Source organism: Falco punctatus, assembly GCF_963210335.1.
Source record: "Falco punctatus genome assembly, chromosome: 1".
Lineage (NCBI taxonomy): Eukaryota > Metazoa > Chordata > Aves > Falconiformes > Falconidae > Falco > Falco punctatus.
The window spans coordinates 39992176-40007667 of record NC_137580.1 but is presented as its reverse complement, the minus strand read 5'-3'; the positions used below and the strand labels follow the sequence as shown (position 1 = coordinate 40007667).

Sequence of the window (15492 nt, the reverse complement as noted above, 5' to 3'; positions counted from 1 at the left end):
GCACAATGTTAGTGGTGTTTTCATCCTGCTTGAGCCTGAGTCCTAAACTAGATACCTGCTGTGGCTTCTGCGTGGTTCCCTTTGCATGTATCTTTGCATATTAGTCATGGAACTAATGGTATCTAAATGTATGTTATTTGGTTATGGCTTAGGGGGCATCTTTTGTATATGGAGTGATGGAAACACTGACCAGTTTTGGTGTCTGAACTACTGTTTCTGTCTCCACATCAAGGAAATAAAACCTTTGTCCTGCTGATATATCTCAGAAGATCAGGCCCCTTGATGGTCGTCTTGTGACTTAGGAAGTCAACAGAGTAGATGCTTCCTGAAGGGTAGCATTAACATTGGGGTGTGCTGGGCCCACTTAATTCAGGTGGGAGGTAGCAAGTCTCTTCCCAGGACTTCCAACTTGTTCATTCTCAACTGGTCCCAATATTTTTGCATCCGCAGAAGAAAACCAAGCACCCTTATTAGTGTTTGTAAGGAATGAGGGGCAGTGAGTAGTTAGTGCATCTTGACAGCCTAGGTAAGAACTGCCTTTTGGCAGAAGTTAAAGCCTCAGGGCCTCCCGTCCTGTAAAAGATGGGTCTCCCTTGCATTCTCTTAATCTATTTATTCCAGCTCCCAGAAGGGTGGAGAGCAAGTAATTCCTTTGGTTAGCATCCACCAAAGTCGTTCCCCGCCCCCCGCCTTTGGAGAGGCTTCCCTCAGGAGGGCCATCTGTACTGCAGAAGTAGTAAAGTAATAGAAGGATTTCTGCCAGCTTCTGGGCAAATAAATAATCTCAGGGCATCATAATCATATCAATCTGCAGAAAATCCCTTGAACAAGAAAAAGAGCTCTGGTAAGCTCCCTGATGGTGGTTGTGATTCTTCAAATATATTGTCCATGTAGATTTTCCTTGCTTACCCTTGCAAAGCCCTATCATTAGGGGATTCAGTACCAGTGAAGAGCAGAGGACTGGCTGCACCTGCTCTTCAATTTCTGCCATTGGTGGAGGGGAGAGGTTTAAGAGCACAGTATTTCTGACCATAAAGAATCTGTTGCTTAACACCAGGGGAGCATGCACACCAAAAAAGAAAGCTGCAGCATGTTTGATGCTTCTACAGTTACAGTAAGTCACTCAGTTTGTTGTTTAGAGGAGAAGAGGAGAGCTTCACACCAGAGGAGTTTGTTGGAAGGACTTTGCCGTTTGTTGAGTGGCTAATTACAAAATTTTATTTTTTTTTTTTTTATAGGCCAAACACAATCCTAAGGCTTCGATTCAATCACTTTGCCACAGAGTGCAGTTGGGACCACTTGTATGTGTATGATGGAGATTCAATTTACGCGCCCTTACTGGCAGCTTTTAGGTAAGTTCCCCTTGGTAAGAATCTAGGTGTACGCAATGATATTTCTTTAACTTGGAGCCTGGATCAAATGTAGCTTCTAGCAATATAAATATGTTCCAGTAATTGAAATATTTAATACTGCAAATACAACACATATAGCAAGTATCCTTTTGTGCAGTCATCGTCAGCATAAACAATTAAGGAGTTGTTTTTGCTTTTACAATGAACAGATCATGTTTCTACACTGTAATGTGTAAGCATTATGTTTTCATTTCCAAATCCTGATTATTTGAGAGACAAAAGAATTTTTGTTATCTGGTTGAGCTTGAGATGATTTGGTATGCAGGCTCCTTCTAAAGTAGAAAACTGCCCCATTTATTAGGCTTAAACATGACTTAAGTTCAACTCGTAGTATGTCAATACTGACAGAAGGCAAAAGCCAATCAACATTGCAGGCATACAGCTTTTTTAGAGCTATGTATATCCTTATATACCTTAAACTTTACATTTTTAAACTATTTGGAACATGTTTAGAAACAATGATGGGTCAAACAACCTTATAAAAGCACGTGTAAAAATTTCTGTTCTTCTAATGGATGACTGAGTTTTGCCTCATCAGGCTGCAGTGGGAGGCCACAATTTGTGGATACTGGTTAACAGTCAACATTTCATGAAGAACCATAGAATCATTTATGTTGGAAAAGACCTTTGAGATCATAAAGTCCAGCCTAAAAGTAACTTGTGCATTTATGTTCTTTAGTCTTGCAGTGACAAGCACCACCTTACGTTTTGTATTCTTTTAGCTGAAATTAGAAAAATAATTCCAAGTTGTGTATGGAAAAACTAATGGTTCCCTTTGGACTCTACTTGTTCCAAGTGGCTGATTAACTATCTCCAAAATTAACCTTCTGCTGTGCTTCCTTTCATTTGTGAAATGAAGTTCTAAAAATACTTTGTTTGTTCTAAAAAATCCTTGTAATCTCTATGAGAGAAGAACAGCATGGGAACAACAAGTTGATAAAAAGAAATTGAAAACACCACATGTTTTTTCTGTTCTTCAGCTGAAAATGCAGAGTAGTTTTTTAGTGAAAGAATGCTTCCTGTAAACCTTCAGACTAACCTGAGGTCAAAACAGGACACAAATGAATTTATTATGTTACTCTCACCGCATCTGGAGAAGAAACCTTCTCTCTTCTAAAAACCTCCAAAAACCTGTGAGTGTAGCTTGGAAGCCCTCTCCTGGTATCATGTACTGAATTGATATGCAGGAAGAGAAAGAAATGTCATCTTCGCTCACAATCATTTTGCTCTAATCGAGTTAATTTTTAATATACTGTTGAAAAGGTGAAATGATCATGATTTGTGCCTGCAGTTTCTTGTGTGTTTTCCAAAAATTAATAGGCTTTTTAAATTGAGGTTATAAGTAGTTCACAGCATTAACAATTACGGTTCAGATTTTAAAATCATCTGTAAATCACTAGGAAGTCTGTGCCTGAGGACAAGCAAGCATGAGCTTAATACAATAACATTTTTGAGGTAGGAAAATTATTTTTTTAATTGCTTCTTTATATGACATTTGAATTTCATCTTCATTAGTATAGTGAGCTGTTGTGTTCAGTAAACCAAGTTCAGGAAACAGCAGATGCTTGTAATTTTGATGAAGCGCAAAAAAGCACCTGTTGAAAAATACCTTTGTCTGATACAAATGCACTAGAATTTTTCAAGAGCAGTGTTCATGTTTTATCTGTTTCCTTGGCTTATGTTAAGTTTTAATATTAACTGTAACTGTATTTTACTGTTCACTATTTTTGCACCATGCCAGGGGATTTGCAAGATTGAGTTTTGTATGGTTGGACACTAAACTTTCAGAGTTTGTTGATAAACACTGTAAATTCTTTCCTCTCTAAAGCTCAGATTTTGTTGTGTCCCTGTTTTTTTACAGCAGTTGCCTGAGCCCTCACTTCCTTCACTGCTTTCCTCTTGTTTTCTTGACCTTCTGATGCTTGCTTATGTTTGTTTACAGTATGGTATTTACCCTGAATATAAGATGATCTTGGAAATCCTCAGTGCTGGACTATGGAGAAACTTTAAATTGGTTTTATCAATTTTTAACTGCGATAAATACTTGCATAATGCAAACATTTACACAGTCCAAGTGTCTTCATAAACTGTTTACTAAACTCCGCATAGTCTGAGTGCCCCTGGGGCAGTGTGGTCCTGTACATGAAGCTTTTTTTTCTGCTAAGCGGGGTTAAAAATATTTTTGCTGGTTTATATCTGTGATCATAGGCAATGTGAGACTGTAAATGTGCCACTTGAAAAATGAGATAAAGAAATATGGAGGAAATGGAAATCGAGCACATTTGTCTCCACAGAATGAAGAAATCTGAAGCAGACAAACTACACTCATCATCTGTAAACTTTGTTGGTTTTGTTTTATACTTTACTCTATGTTAAACATTTACTGGAGCTGCTTTTCCACCTTTATTTTCATTTTGCACTTGTCGGTGCAGGGTGGTTTCCTTCTCTAAACCAGTCGTTCTTGTGCAAGACCTTTGGCTGTGGCCCCACACTTGGGCTCTGGGGGCTGAGACTGCTCAGAAGCGCCCCATAGTTGCTATTGGGTTGGCTGATTTTGGCTGGGATAGAGTTAACTTTCTTCGTAGTAGCTGGCACAAGGCTGTGTGGTGCTTAGTTGCAGGCTGGGGTTAAACCATGACACGGGTGCCAGATGGTGCTTGCTGTGCTGTCTGCTCTGTCATTGCCTCCATGTGAGCTCTTGTACCCTCAGAAAACAGGAGCAGCTCACCTTCCTTTCACTGTTTGCAGGTAAACATGACACTTGTATACCCAGATTTGAGCTAGGCACAGGATGTGGGGTGAGTTGCATTGGAAGGGACCCTGGTCTGATTCCTCACTCACAGCAGGGCCAGCTTCAGAGTGGGATCAGGCCCTTGCTCAAGACTTTGCCCAGTCAAGTTGTGAATTTCTCTTTAAGGAAGGAGATCTTGTTGATCCTCTGGGCCAGTAGTCCAGTGTTTGGCCACACTCACATTAAAAAATAACAATAATAATAAATGGATCTTGTACTAATACCTAATCAGAATTGCCTTTGCTTTAACCTGTGTCTGTTGCCTCGTGTCCTTTTTCTGTAAACCTCTGGTGCTATTTCCTCTGTAATCTCTCCGTAGGTAATCAGAGAATCATTTAGGTTGGAAAAGACCTTTAAGATCAAATCCTGTTGTTAACCCAGCACTGCCAAGGCCACCACTGAACCATGTCCCTGAGTGCCACAGCTACACATCTTTTAAATATCCCCAGGGATGGTGACTCCACCCCGTTCCTGGGCAGCCTGTTCCAGTGCTTGACATCCCTTTTGTTAAAGATGTTTTTCCTAATATCCAATGTAAACCTCCCCTGGCGGAACATGAGGCTGTTTCGTCTCATCCTATTGCTTGTTACTTGAGAGAAGAGACCAAATAGATTTCACCCCATCTTCAGCCATCTCTCCTCCAGGCTAAACAAAGCTCACTCCTGCCTCTCCTCATCTGTCATATGGTTGTCTCCCTTCTTTTTTTTTTTCTTTGATCCCTCAATTCTTTGCCAGAAATTGTCACCCACAATGCTGCCGTGGACACAGGCAGAGACTCTCTCTTTCTTCTGCTTCATCCTCCGTGTCCTTCCTGAACTAACCTGCAAACCCTGCTTACTCCTCATGATCAACTTGTCTTATATTGCGTAGAGCAAATGATCAACTGATAACAGCAGGGGGGATGCTAATAAGGATCAATTATAGTGTGAAAGGTACAAAAAACATGTTGCATTGGTACTATTTGTGTTACAAGTATATCCAGAGGAGCTAATCAATTACAGGTGATCTTATACAGACCTACAGGAAGAAGTGGCCCTTGCCTCTGACACGTATATGCAGAGAACGAGGTGCAGGTGTACATGCTGTCGGTAAAGAAGACGAAGGGACCGTTTAATGCTTAAGGCTTACTGCTCTGTTTGCTTCAGGGTATGCGTTGGGTGTGCTTTGCTGATGCGTGTAACCATGTTTTTCCTCTGTCAGTGTTCTTACCCTCCTGTGATGGAGCCAGCACTCAGCACATCATCAGCCATCACCTCCCAAATCAGTTTTTATTCCACTTCCAAGGATAGGGGATATATTATATTACAACCCAGTGCTGGACTGTGTTGCAATACGGTCATCATGCACACATGCTCAGTTCAGTTGACTTTTTGTCCTCTAAGTATTTATTATTTTGCTCTATTTGTTTTCTTTGCATCCACAATAACTTCTAGAGCATTAAAAAAAAAAAAAAAAGGGATTGGTATAAGGTGAGGAGCAAATGTATTTGGGGTTTTCCTAGAAATGTGTCTACTGAATGATGTTCTCTTGTTCACATTCACTCCGTGACCCCACCAGTGAGCCAGCTGATCCTTGGACTGCGTGAGAATTGATTAATCAAAATGTCTTTGTGATTGAAAGTCAGATTTCTTAGGGAAATGTAAATGCATTGTATCAAAACTGCTTTTGTTTGCTAAACCTGTAATCCCCTTCAAAAACACCAAATCAACGTGACAAGGTGGACAAAGAGAGTTTCAGCGTAGAGTTTTAAAAAGATAAATCCTCTGAGTTAATTCAAGGCCTATAAAGGAAGCTTAGAGCAGAAAGTTTTTTCAGTTCTTCACTTTCTGGGTTCTTAAACTGTTTCTGATGGACAGAAGAATGTTATTTTTCTCTTTAGTTCAAGTATCTTGTACTGAGCTTCCTGGGTGTTGAGTGATAACAGCAGTCTTAGGTTTTAAAAAAGAAAAAGTATTTTCACCATGGCTGATAGCATGGTCTGTCTCTCCAGGACTAGATACTAAAATAACGTTTTAACTTTCAGAGTGCTTCTTCACGGTAATGAAAAAAAAAGTTATTACTTCTTTTGAGGCTTCTCAGTCCATATTCTTTTACAGTCACACTCATCATGTGGCATAATGATTAAAATTACTGAGTGGCTAATGAAACACCTTTTAATATGTGTATGGTTTGTCCTTGTTCTACTGTCTCTGGAAGGAAGAGTATCATCTGAGATCAGAGGAGGTTTTTAGGGCAAGCCCCCTTGATCTGGAGGGCTCTGCGGGCAGGGAGCCTTCCCCTGTGCTGGGGCTGCAGCACCCGGGTCTGCCAGTAGTGCATCAAGGGGAGATGGGGTCAAAAAAACTTGTACTTCGGGATGTTGCCAGCTCTCAATGATGAGTCTTCTTTTTCTTATTATTTCTTTATTTAAATAAGTGTCATTGTAATTGCTTTGTTTCCTTAAAAATCCATGTTTAGGAGCCATCTTGCTGCACAAGAATCACAGCTTTTCCTTTAAGGGATTATATTTGAGATGTCTCCTTATTCCCCCCCCTGCCCCGTCCTCCCCCCTGTCCTCCCCCCCTTTTCTTTTTTGGCATTGATTGATTTTTAGTCTCTTGTAATTTCTGTGTTTTGGTTTTTCTTTATTCTTGTAGTTGTGAATATAGGTGAGGTACATGGACTGTTTTTTAGTAAGGGATAAATGATGTTATTTTGCATACATGTGTGTATAGATGGATGAAAGTATTTAAAAATTTGAAGAGAATTGTTTTGGCTTCCCAATATATCAAAATACAATGCAATGTACTACGGATTTTTTAGTATCACCTTTATCCTTTCACTTCTCTGTGATCTGCGCTCTGTATTTTCACCCTTGCCTTTCGTGGCTCCCATCTTCTTTCTTTTTGATTGTTTTCTGCTCAGTAAAGCTTCTTAGGCTTTTGATCTCTGACACACTAGCAGGTTGTGTCTAGGGAGAAAATAATGAATACACCATCACTATGATGCTTGCATAGCAAATCAAGGAAAAGTAATAGAGGAGATACCCTTTGTTTTAAATAATTCCCATTTTTACATCGTGTAGGGGAGAGAGCAAGGCAGGCGGTGTGTGCAGGGTGATAGAGGAGTTGGGTCTCCTGGATATTGTTTTTCACTCTGCCACTGACACTACAAATCCAGCACACAGAAAACAGAATTTGTTTCAGGGAAAAACAGAGGTTTGCCTTTCAATGTCTAAGAAATTGTTATTGGACAGCTTAGGTGAGTAGGAGTATTTATTTACTTTGGAGTAGTGGTGATTGCAAAATGTTTTGAAACTTTATAAAAAAGAAATAGAAGCAGTACCTTGTGAAATAGGCTAATCTTGGCCAGAGCAGAGTCTCTGAGAGATTCTCGTTTGTAGTTTAAAGGAAAGTTTGCATAATCCTTTATCATTCTGATTCTGCCTATTGGATTTTTTTTTCATGGCAGATAATGTAAATTCTGTTTGTGCTGGTTTATTCAAAATGATGCTGTGCACACTGATTTATTCATGGGTTTTGAGGTTCAACCTTTCAAGGACCTGATTGTTATTATTGCGTTGTGTTCTCTTAATGGTTTTCTCTGGAAGAAGTGACAGTCTGTCTATTATCAGGCTGTTTTAAATTTGTGTAGGTAGGATAATTTAATATGTTTAATATATAATTAGTATATAATTAATTAAATTAGTGTATTTACATAGGAGTTATCAGAAAAACATGGAAGGAAAAGAGCAAATGTGAAAAGTGGTGAGAGCATCCACTGCGGAGGTACCTGCCTTCTTCCCAAACAAATCCCAAAATCAAGACTTCTAAGAGAAAACAAATAATTGTCCTCTGCTAGTCCTTAAATAAGCAAAGGTTACTGGGGGGGATTTTTGTCTTCTCTCACTACTGCTATTCACTCTGTACTTTCATTCTGTGCTGCCATTATTCTCCCCTCTCCAGGGCCTTCCAGTTAGATTGCCCTGTAATATCAGTGATAAGTGCTGCAAGAACAAGCCTGAAGAAGAATAAACCAGAACAAAGGAAATTTCTCTTGTCCCTGAGCTGTAGTTTGCCTTACCCTGAATTATATTCAGATGTCTGTTTTCCTGTGGCAGAGATGTACCGTCCTACAGTTTGCATTACAAAGGAAAACTATAAACTGAATAGCAAAGAGAAGTTTATGAGATTTTTTGTCCTCTGGTGTTGCAGGAGATGGTCTTTTGGGAGAGGTAATCTGAAGTCTCAAATTTCAGCATGAAACAAGCACCTGTTACACGTGGAGAAAAAAGCAGTGTGGATTTTGCCTTTTAATCGCATATCCTTGACATCTGAAAGAGGAAAAAAAAATTGGCTTTCTCACAGGGAAATATTTATTGAGCTACGTATCAGCAAATGTGCTGGAGTTGTTTAGCCAAATCATGGGGTCATGTTACTGGGTTTTTATGGCATTGTTGGTAAACTGAAGTATATCTTTTTGTCCACAGTAAGACTTACTGTGCAGGAAGGGCCACTCACTGTACAGTTCATCTGTTACTCCTGGTACAAACACCCTCAACTTTTACAGCAAAAGCTTTTGGAAAGGATTGATGGGTGTGTCTGTTATTCTTTGAGCACACCATTGTATTGCATCGTGGAGACAGAAAAATTCAGGTCACAAAGAATTGCTTTACAGGCGATGTGAATTGGGTTGCTGTGGATATCTGTGTTTTCCTTCAGTGTAGAAACTAGTTTACCCTGTCTTAGGGAGCTGTCTTCAAACATATGCTCATGCTCTTTCTGTTCTGAATAGATCTGAAAAGAGGAAAAGTTAAGTTCTTTTCAGGGGGAAAAATTATTTTCATCACTGCTTGTTGGTTGATGGTGCCCTCAGATATTCAGAAGTCACAGGACACAAAACCAGTCCCGGCTGCTTTCCCAGGGGAGCTGCTGCCTGCCTGCAGTCCTGGAGCTGCCTTTGGTTCCCTGCCCAACACACTGTGCTCTGGGATTTGGAGTCTGTCAAAAAGCTTCGACTCAACCTTTGAAAATAGGACTGAGGCTGGGGGAAAGCTGGTTCTGTACAAGAAAATAACAGCTGACTATGAATGGGTGGTGACAGACAATGCATTTTGTGTAGGTAAAGGCTTTCAAAAAAATAAATTTGATAGACTTCAAGTTTATATCTGCTCTTACATCTTTTGTATGAGGGAGGAATTGACTGTTTTGTTGTTGTCAGGCTTCTGTTAAAAGAAGAATAAACATTCCTTTTCAGATAGAAGCTATTTTGTGCAATAGGTAAATAGGTAGTAGTTACTCTTTCAAGAGACATTTAGTCTCCTTGTTGGCTTACCCCAGTTATTTTGGCAAACCATTCTGTAAATCTGTACGGCGGCTGATCTCGAACACTGTAAACAGTCTTGTCCACCATCCTCACTTCTCTCTGCTGACCCTGGAAAACTGAAAGGCAGGAGGATCTTGCAGAACCTGGAAGGGTGTAGAGAAACAGCCAGAGGCGTTCAGAGGTATGAGGCAGTGAAAGAGGTGGGAATAGTGAGTGTGACAGCCCTTTAGGGTGTCTTTAGGGTAGAAAAGACACCAAATGTGGATGTGATGAGTCAGTTGGAGCTTTATAAAAGAGTGGGTGGCCGGAAGGTGATGAGTAAATGCAATTGTACTTACAGAGGAGGAGCCCAAGAAGCAGTGGTGAGGACCCCGCAACACATGTAAAGCGAGGGGAAGAAGTCCTTTGTCATTGTGGAGTTAAATTGTGACCAGCCTTGTGCAGATTTTCCAGGTGAAAAGGATGTAAGCTGTTGAGAAGGGAAATAGAAGTATGGATGAATGGTTTATTTAAATGTGCGGACTTGGATGCATTCTCCAGGTCAAAGCACCTGAACTGTGGGTTTCTGGAAGCTGGATAACACATCACCAAAATGCTCTGTACTTGCTTTATTTGTCAGAGTCTTTCCCAAGCATTTGCTATGGCCCATACTCAGGAGGAGATACAGGCCTTAGCAGACCTTTAGTTTGGCTTGGTACAGCAAGTTTTATGCCTTTTGGACATGCTAATTTCTGTTTCCAAACATGGCACCTTGTTTTAGGAGTGGGTCCTGTTTAAATCACAGCAGAATAGGAAGGGAGGAAAAGTAGGTGTTTGGTAAGAATAAATAGAACTCTAGACAGTTTCAGGTTTACTCAGGTTAAATACTTTCAGTATACATTTATCTTACGGAAAAGCCAAGTTCAGTACTTCAGGGTTTTCTATCTGCTTTTCTTTTTGCAACCATTCCTTCTTTTAGACCAGTCATGCATGTTGTAATGCTACTCTTGATAGCCTCCACATCCCAATTTGTCTGTGCTCCTGGGTCAGTAACATGGCCACTGTATTGCAGATAATTAAGCCAAGCAAGAGAGCTTACTGAACTGGTCCCTGGAGAATGGTGTTTTATCTTTGAGAGTGTTTTGAGGGTTCTTACGCCTTTGAGAATGGGCTTGTTTCGAGGGTTGGTTGACTATCCGTACTCACAATGTAAAGACATTTTCTTTTGAATATTTAATGAGTTTTGCTGAAGAAGAACAATCTGATGACACTGCTCTATGACAATGATGATTACTTTATGCAAATGCATTACACTTCAAATAGATGCTAATAAATACCTTGAGTTTCAATTATTTTATTAATACAGGTGTATTTACTATTGTTGCTTTGCTCCCTTTTGTTTTACTTCTAACATAATTTTGGGTTTTTTCTGTTTTGTTTTTTTTTTTCTTTTTCAGTGGTCTTATTGTTCCTGAGAAAGATAGCAACGAAACAGTACCAGAAGTTGTAGCTACTTCTGGATATGCTCTTCTGCATTTCTTCAGTGATGCTGCCTATAATTTAACAGGGTTTAACATCACATATAAGTAAGTAATACCACTCCAGAGTGATGTTGCAGGTTGAGCAAGAGGAGGTTTCCTCTTCTCTCAGTTTTGTCTTGAAATAAGCAATTGCTGTTGAAGCATGTAATTATGAGTAGATACTTTGAATTTAGATTTTTATCTTTATTATACCCTTGCAATGGCTAATAACTGTAATGTGTTCAACATCATGTTCAGTTGTCAATTGTAAGCGTAGGCAAACGTTTACTCAAAAAGACATCATATTATTTATTTTATGTTAGATGTGATTGATAGTATTCAGTCAGCCAGAAGTGATGTGTGTTGTGCATGTGTGTGCTCTTACGCAGTCTGCAGAGGTACTTCTGCATAAGCACACATTTCGCTTGGGATGCTGGGCTGCACTTACTCTTGAGGAACCTCTAGCGATTTTGTTTGGGATGCTCTTTCTTACTCAGTCCTTCGATTGCATCGCTTAATCTGGCTTCTTTTTAGTCTGGAAGGGTTTTGTTACGTTCTTTGGTTTGTACTTTAAATTTTATAGGTCCTCATTGGTAAGCTTTTTCGAGATAATTTTAGGGTACTCCCTAATTCACCTACAGCTCTTAAGAAGGGTTTTGTTTTGAAGTAAATGATCTCAGTGTGGACATAAAAGCAGAGATGGTATTTCTTGCTTCTGGTGGGGATCATAGGCTTTACATTTTTTGCTCCTATAGATAGAAAGTATGTTTGCACTGCACCGGGAGATTTTAATTTGGGTGTAACTTGCAGAAGTTCTCACCTCTCTTTTAAAAAAAATAGCGGCAAAATCCTTGGACATAACTGACTTTTTGCCAAAAATTGAGTTTTCCTCAAAATTAGGTGCTTAGTTTTTAAATATCAATCTCGGTACTTTCATCCTTATTAAACACATAAATATACAGTGGATTCTTTGAAAAATGTGGGGCATCCAGCACCCCTTGAAAACTCCAGAGGAAAATGAAGAGCCTTTGCAAAGTTACTTGAAACATAGCAGCTGAAGTGGTATCACTTTCAGTCTGGCTGATACCATAAACCATGACACCATCTACCACCAGCTGTGGGTATTGCACCATTGCAATACAATAGAGACACTCTCTTAAGGAATAACCTGCTGTTTCTAAGTTCCTTTAAGAGATTTTAATATTACTTTATATCTTCACTGTCTTATCATTTCAAACCATTTTTAAGTGCTGTTTTGTGGGGTTTTTTTTCTTCTATGTGTTCTGGTCGTTAGGTTTCCTCCTAATTTTTTTTTAGAAAGTAGATAAAAGGGTGTATTTATTTCTATTCAGTTTAACAGTCTTTATAGTTTCTACTGGACATAGGTACTTCACAAGCACTTGTGAAATTATGATCTTGGAGGCAGTGACTCCACCTGTCACATGACAGTGAGAATATTGGGTAGTAATCCCCATCTGTGAGTTACACTGGTTGACACACTGGCAAAAACTGGAATTTGGAACTGAATAGGGTCTTTGAATTTGGATTCTCACCAATACAAAGGATGTATCTGGTTTTGCCTCAGCTCATTCCAGATTGTATGAAGTCAGAAATTATTCAAAACAGGCACATCTTTGGCTTGGGATTCATCTCAAGTGTGTTCCCTTAGTAAGCAGATCCCAGAACAGCACCTAATTGTGAGTAGTTTAAGTATAAATTGCACAGACACCACAAAAGCCTTATGTGCTGATTAAGTTCTTCACTTACTGTTGGAGTGTTTTAAGGCAATTCATTTGAATTACAAATGGCTAAAAATCATACTGAAAATTTTTCAGAGGAGTTTTAAGTTTAACTCATTAACTGAGGCAGCTCTGATAAGAGAACAAATCTCTACAGATCCATCACGTCAGGTTCTAGATGAGCGAGTCTCGTTGGTTTGCATGTTAACAGACAGCTGTATTAACTTCTGTTCGACATCACTTTTGTATTCATTAATAAGAGGTACAGCTTGGGCATCTGTTTCATTACTGACAAACCTTCTTTCTCTGATGTTCACAGTTTCAATATGTGTCCCAATAATTGCTCTGGCCGAGGAGAGTGCAGGCTTAATAACAGCAGCAATGCTCTGGAATGTGAATGTGCCAAATACTGGAAGGGAGAAGCTTGTGATATTCCCTACTGCACAGATGATTGTGGGGCGCCTGAGAGGGGGCGTTGCAACTTTAATGATACTAAGGCATGTTTGTGCTCTGCAGGTTGGCAAGGTAAGTCTTCTGATTAACGTAGAGAAGCTCTTGGATGCCTTTTCTGTGTATGGCTCTTGCAGTTTAATTGGGAGCATTTGAGGATGTTGTCCTTGAGAAGTATTAGAATCTTGACTAGGAACATAGAGTATCTACCTTTTTCTATCAAAAGATCATACTTAATTTGTAACAAATGCTTTTAAAAGCAACTATGCTACCATACAAAGGCATCACACAAAAACTTTGAACTTTGTTCCTGTGCACCTAAGGCAAATTTTGAGCCTGGTGGCAGTAGTTAACCTGTTTGAACACACAAAATGCCTTTTTCTCATGTCTGGTTATACTGGTCAGCCATGCCAGTCTTGGCAACAGTTTGTACCAAACAGGTGTTTCCTTTACAAAGATATACTGACAGGCAAGAATTGGTCTCATATGAAATGCAACCAGCTACAACACTGGCAGCACCTGCTACCAGTACTCAGCTATGCTGCAAAAACAGACTGTGTGGAAAGAACCCAGGTTAGTAAAATGAGCATCCTAAGGAGAATGCACCCAGTACTGAGGCTAGCACATACTCTTTCAGGTATAAAACCAGCTGCAGGTAATATACTTCAGGGCTTGTACTCGGCTGGAAAACCACATCCCTTTTTGCAGTGTAGCATCTCCTGATGCTTTTCTGGAGTCTGGTTGTGACAGCATGGACAACTCCATGGGGAACTGTGAAGGGAAACCTGGCAGTGAAGAAGCTGGTTTTAAGAGCAGCAGAAATATAGGAAAAAGTGAGAAGTGAGCAGTTCACAAAAACATATTGCTGGGAAGGAAAGGAATGAAAAGAGGGAAAGATAGCTGTGGACCCTTGGGGTTTTTATAGCATGCTGCTGAGCAGGTCTCCTGAAGCTTTTGCAGGTTGTGTTGCAGCTTCTGTGGGCACACGGTAGCTAGATAAATGCTGGAAGATAGCCTCTTAGCGTGGAGTGGGGAGGGGTCTGCATTGTGCCCCCCTGTAATCGTGGAGGGGGAGAACAGAGCAGAGTGTCAGCTTTGCTGCATCCCTGAACCGCATAGTCTGGAAACAATTTTTAATTCTGAAGACAATTTAGACTTTGAAGTAGGTGCTTATGTTTGGGAAATCACACACCAGGTCCATTGCAGATTGCTGGTGTGAGCAAGGAAACAAAGATCAGAGCATCCACCTATTGCCTGTCTGTGTACCATCTTTGTCACTTGTGGTGCAGGGTACTGACCTCAGCTGAAATACAGGCTTTGGAAAGAATCAATTTAATTTTTAAACTTTATTTTCCCAGGTCCTGGCTGTTCAATTCCTGTACCTGCAAACCAGTCGTTTTGGACCCGGGAGGAATACTCTCTTCCAAAACTTCCAAGAGCATCTCACAAAACCATAATCCATGACAATAAAATGTGGATTGTTGGAGGCTATGTCTTCAATCATTCTGACTCTCAGAAGGTTTTAGCGTGAGTATAAACCTAGATAATAATGTCTAAGTAGAGGAACTTAGATTTGAGAATTATTTTTAGAAAAAGCCATCTGACATGCTGTGCTTTGGCCTGTGCTCTATCTCCAGGGGAAAACAGCAGTAATAAAAACTTAAGACTCACATTTGAGATGTGGAAAAATGCTGTTAAGGCCAGCTTCTAAATTGTATCTGGCCTTGTATTCAAAGAGGGTAGTTCTGTTTCAGTGTTACTAGCCCTTCCTTGTATTACATCTGTGTGACTTGAGAGTGTTCGGCTCCTTAATTAATACATACTGATTATTGTGGATGTTTATGCATCGTGGATGGGGTACCAAACCTCTAAATACCATAGAGGATGATGACATTTATGCAGTTAGTTTTGGAGATTTAACAGTAACTAAGATATCAAATAATAATTGTGTACCTCATGGAAATCCCCCATAAAAACCCCAGCATTTCAGGCTTCCTCTTGCGCTTGATAGTGTTTGGACAGATCAGGGCAAATGCTGGATTTTTTTTTCTCCAGGGATACCTATATACCTCATTTTAATGGACCTAAGTGCAAGCTGTTGTTCTGCACTCATGTCCAAAGGTAATGGTTCTTGTAGGGGAAGTTAAAGAGGAGCTGAAAATGCACACGTTTAGTTGCAGAATAGCTGTTGATCACATCCACAATTTACTCTTTCAAAGTCATGCCTGATTTTTCAACAGATACCTTGTGGCTTCATTGAACACTTTCTCAGAGATCATTTTATCTTATAAAGCTGT

At 39.9% G+C, this 15492-nt stretch overlaps 1 protein-coding gene across 2 annotated transcripts in view; it reads left to right on the top strand.

The window, feature by feature from the left end:
- Positions 1–15492, top strand: part of ATRN (attractin) — a 156628-nt gene that overhangs the window by 38212 nt on the left and 102924 nt on the right. For both annotated transcript variants that reach the window (XR_013929629.1, XM_080396418.1), the window contains exons 3-6: positions 1239–1352; positions 10944–11072; positions 13065–13270; positions 14554–14722. Coding sequence is in view for 1 of the 2 variants with exons in the window: in XM_080396418.1 (XP_080252544.1) it covers positions 1239–1352; positions 10944–11072; positions 13065–13270; positions 14554–14722 (618 nt within the window). In the remaining variant the exon portion in view is untranslated. The remainder of the gene's footprint in view (positions 1–1238; positions 1353–10943; positions 11073–13064; positions 13271–14553; positions 14723–15492) is intronic.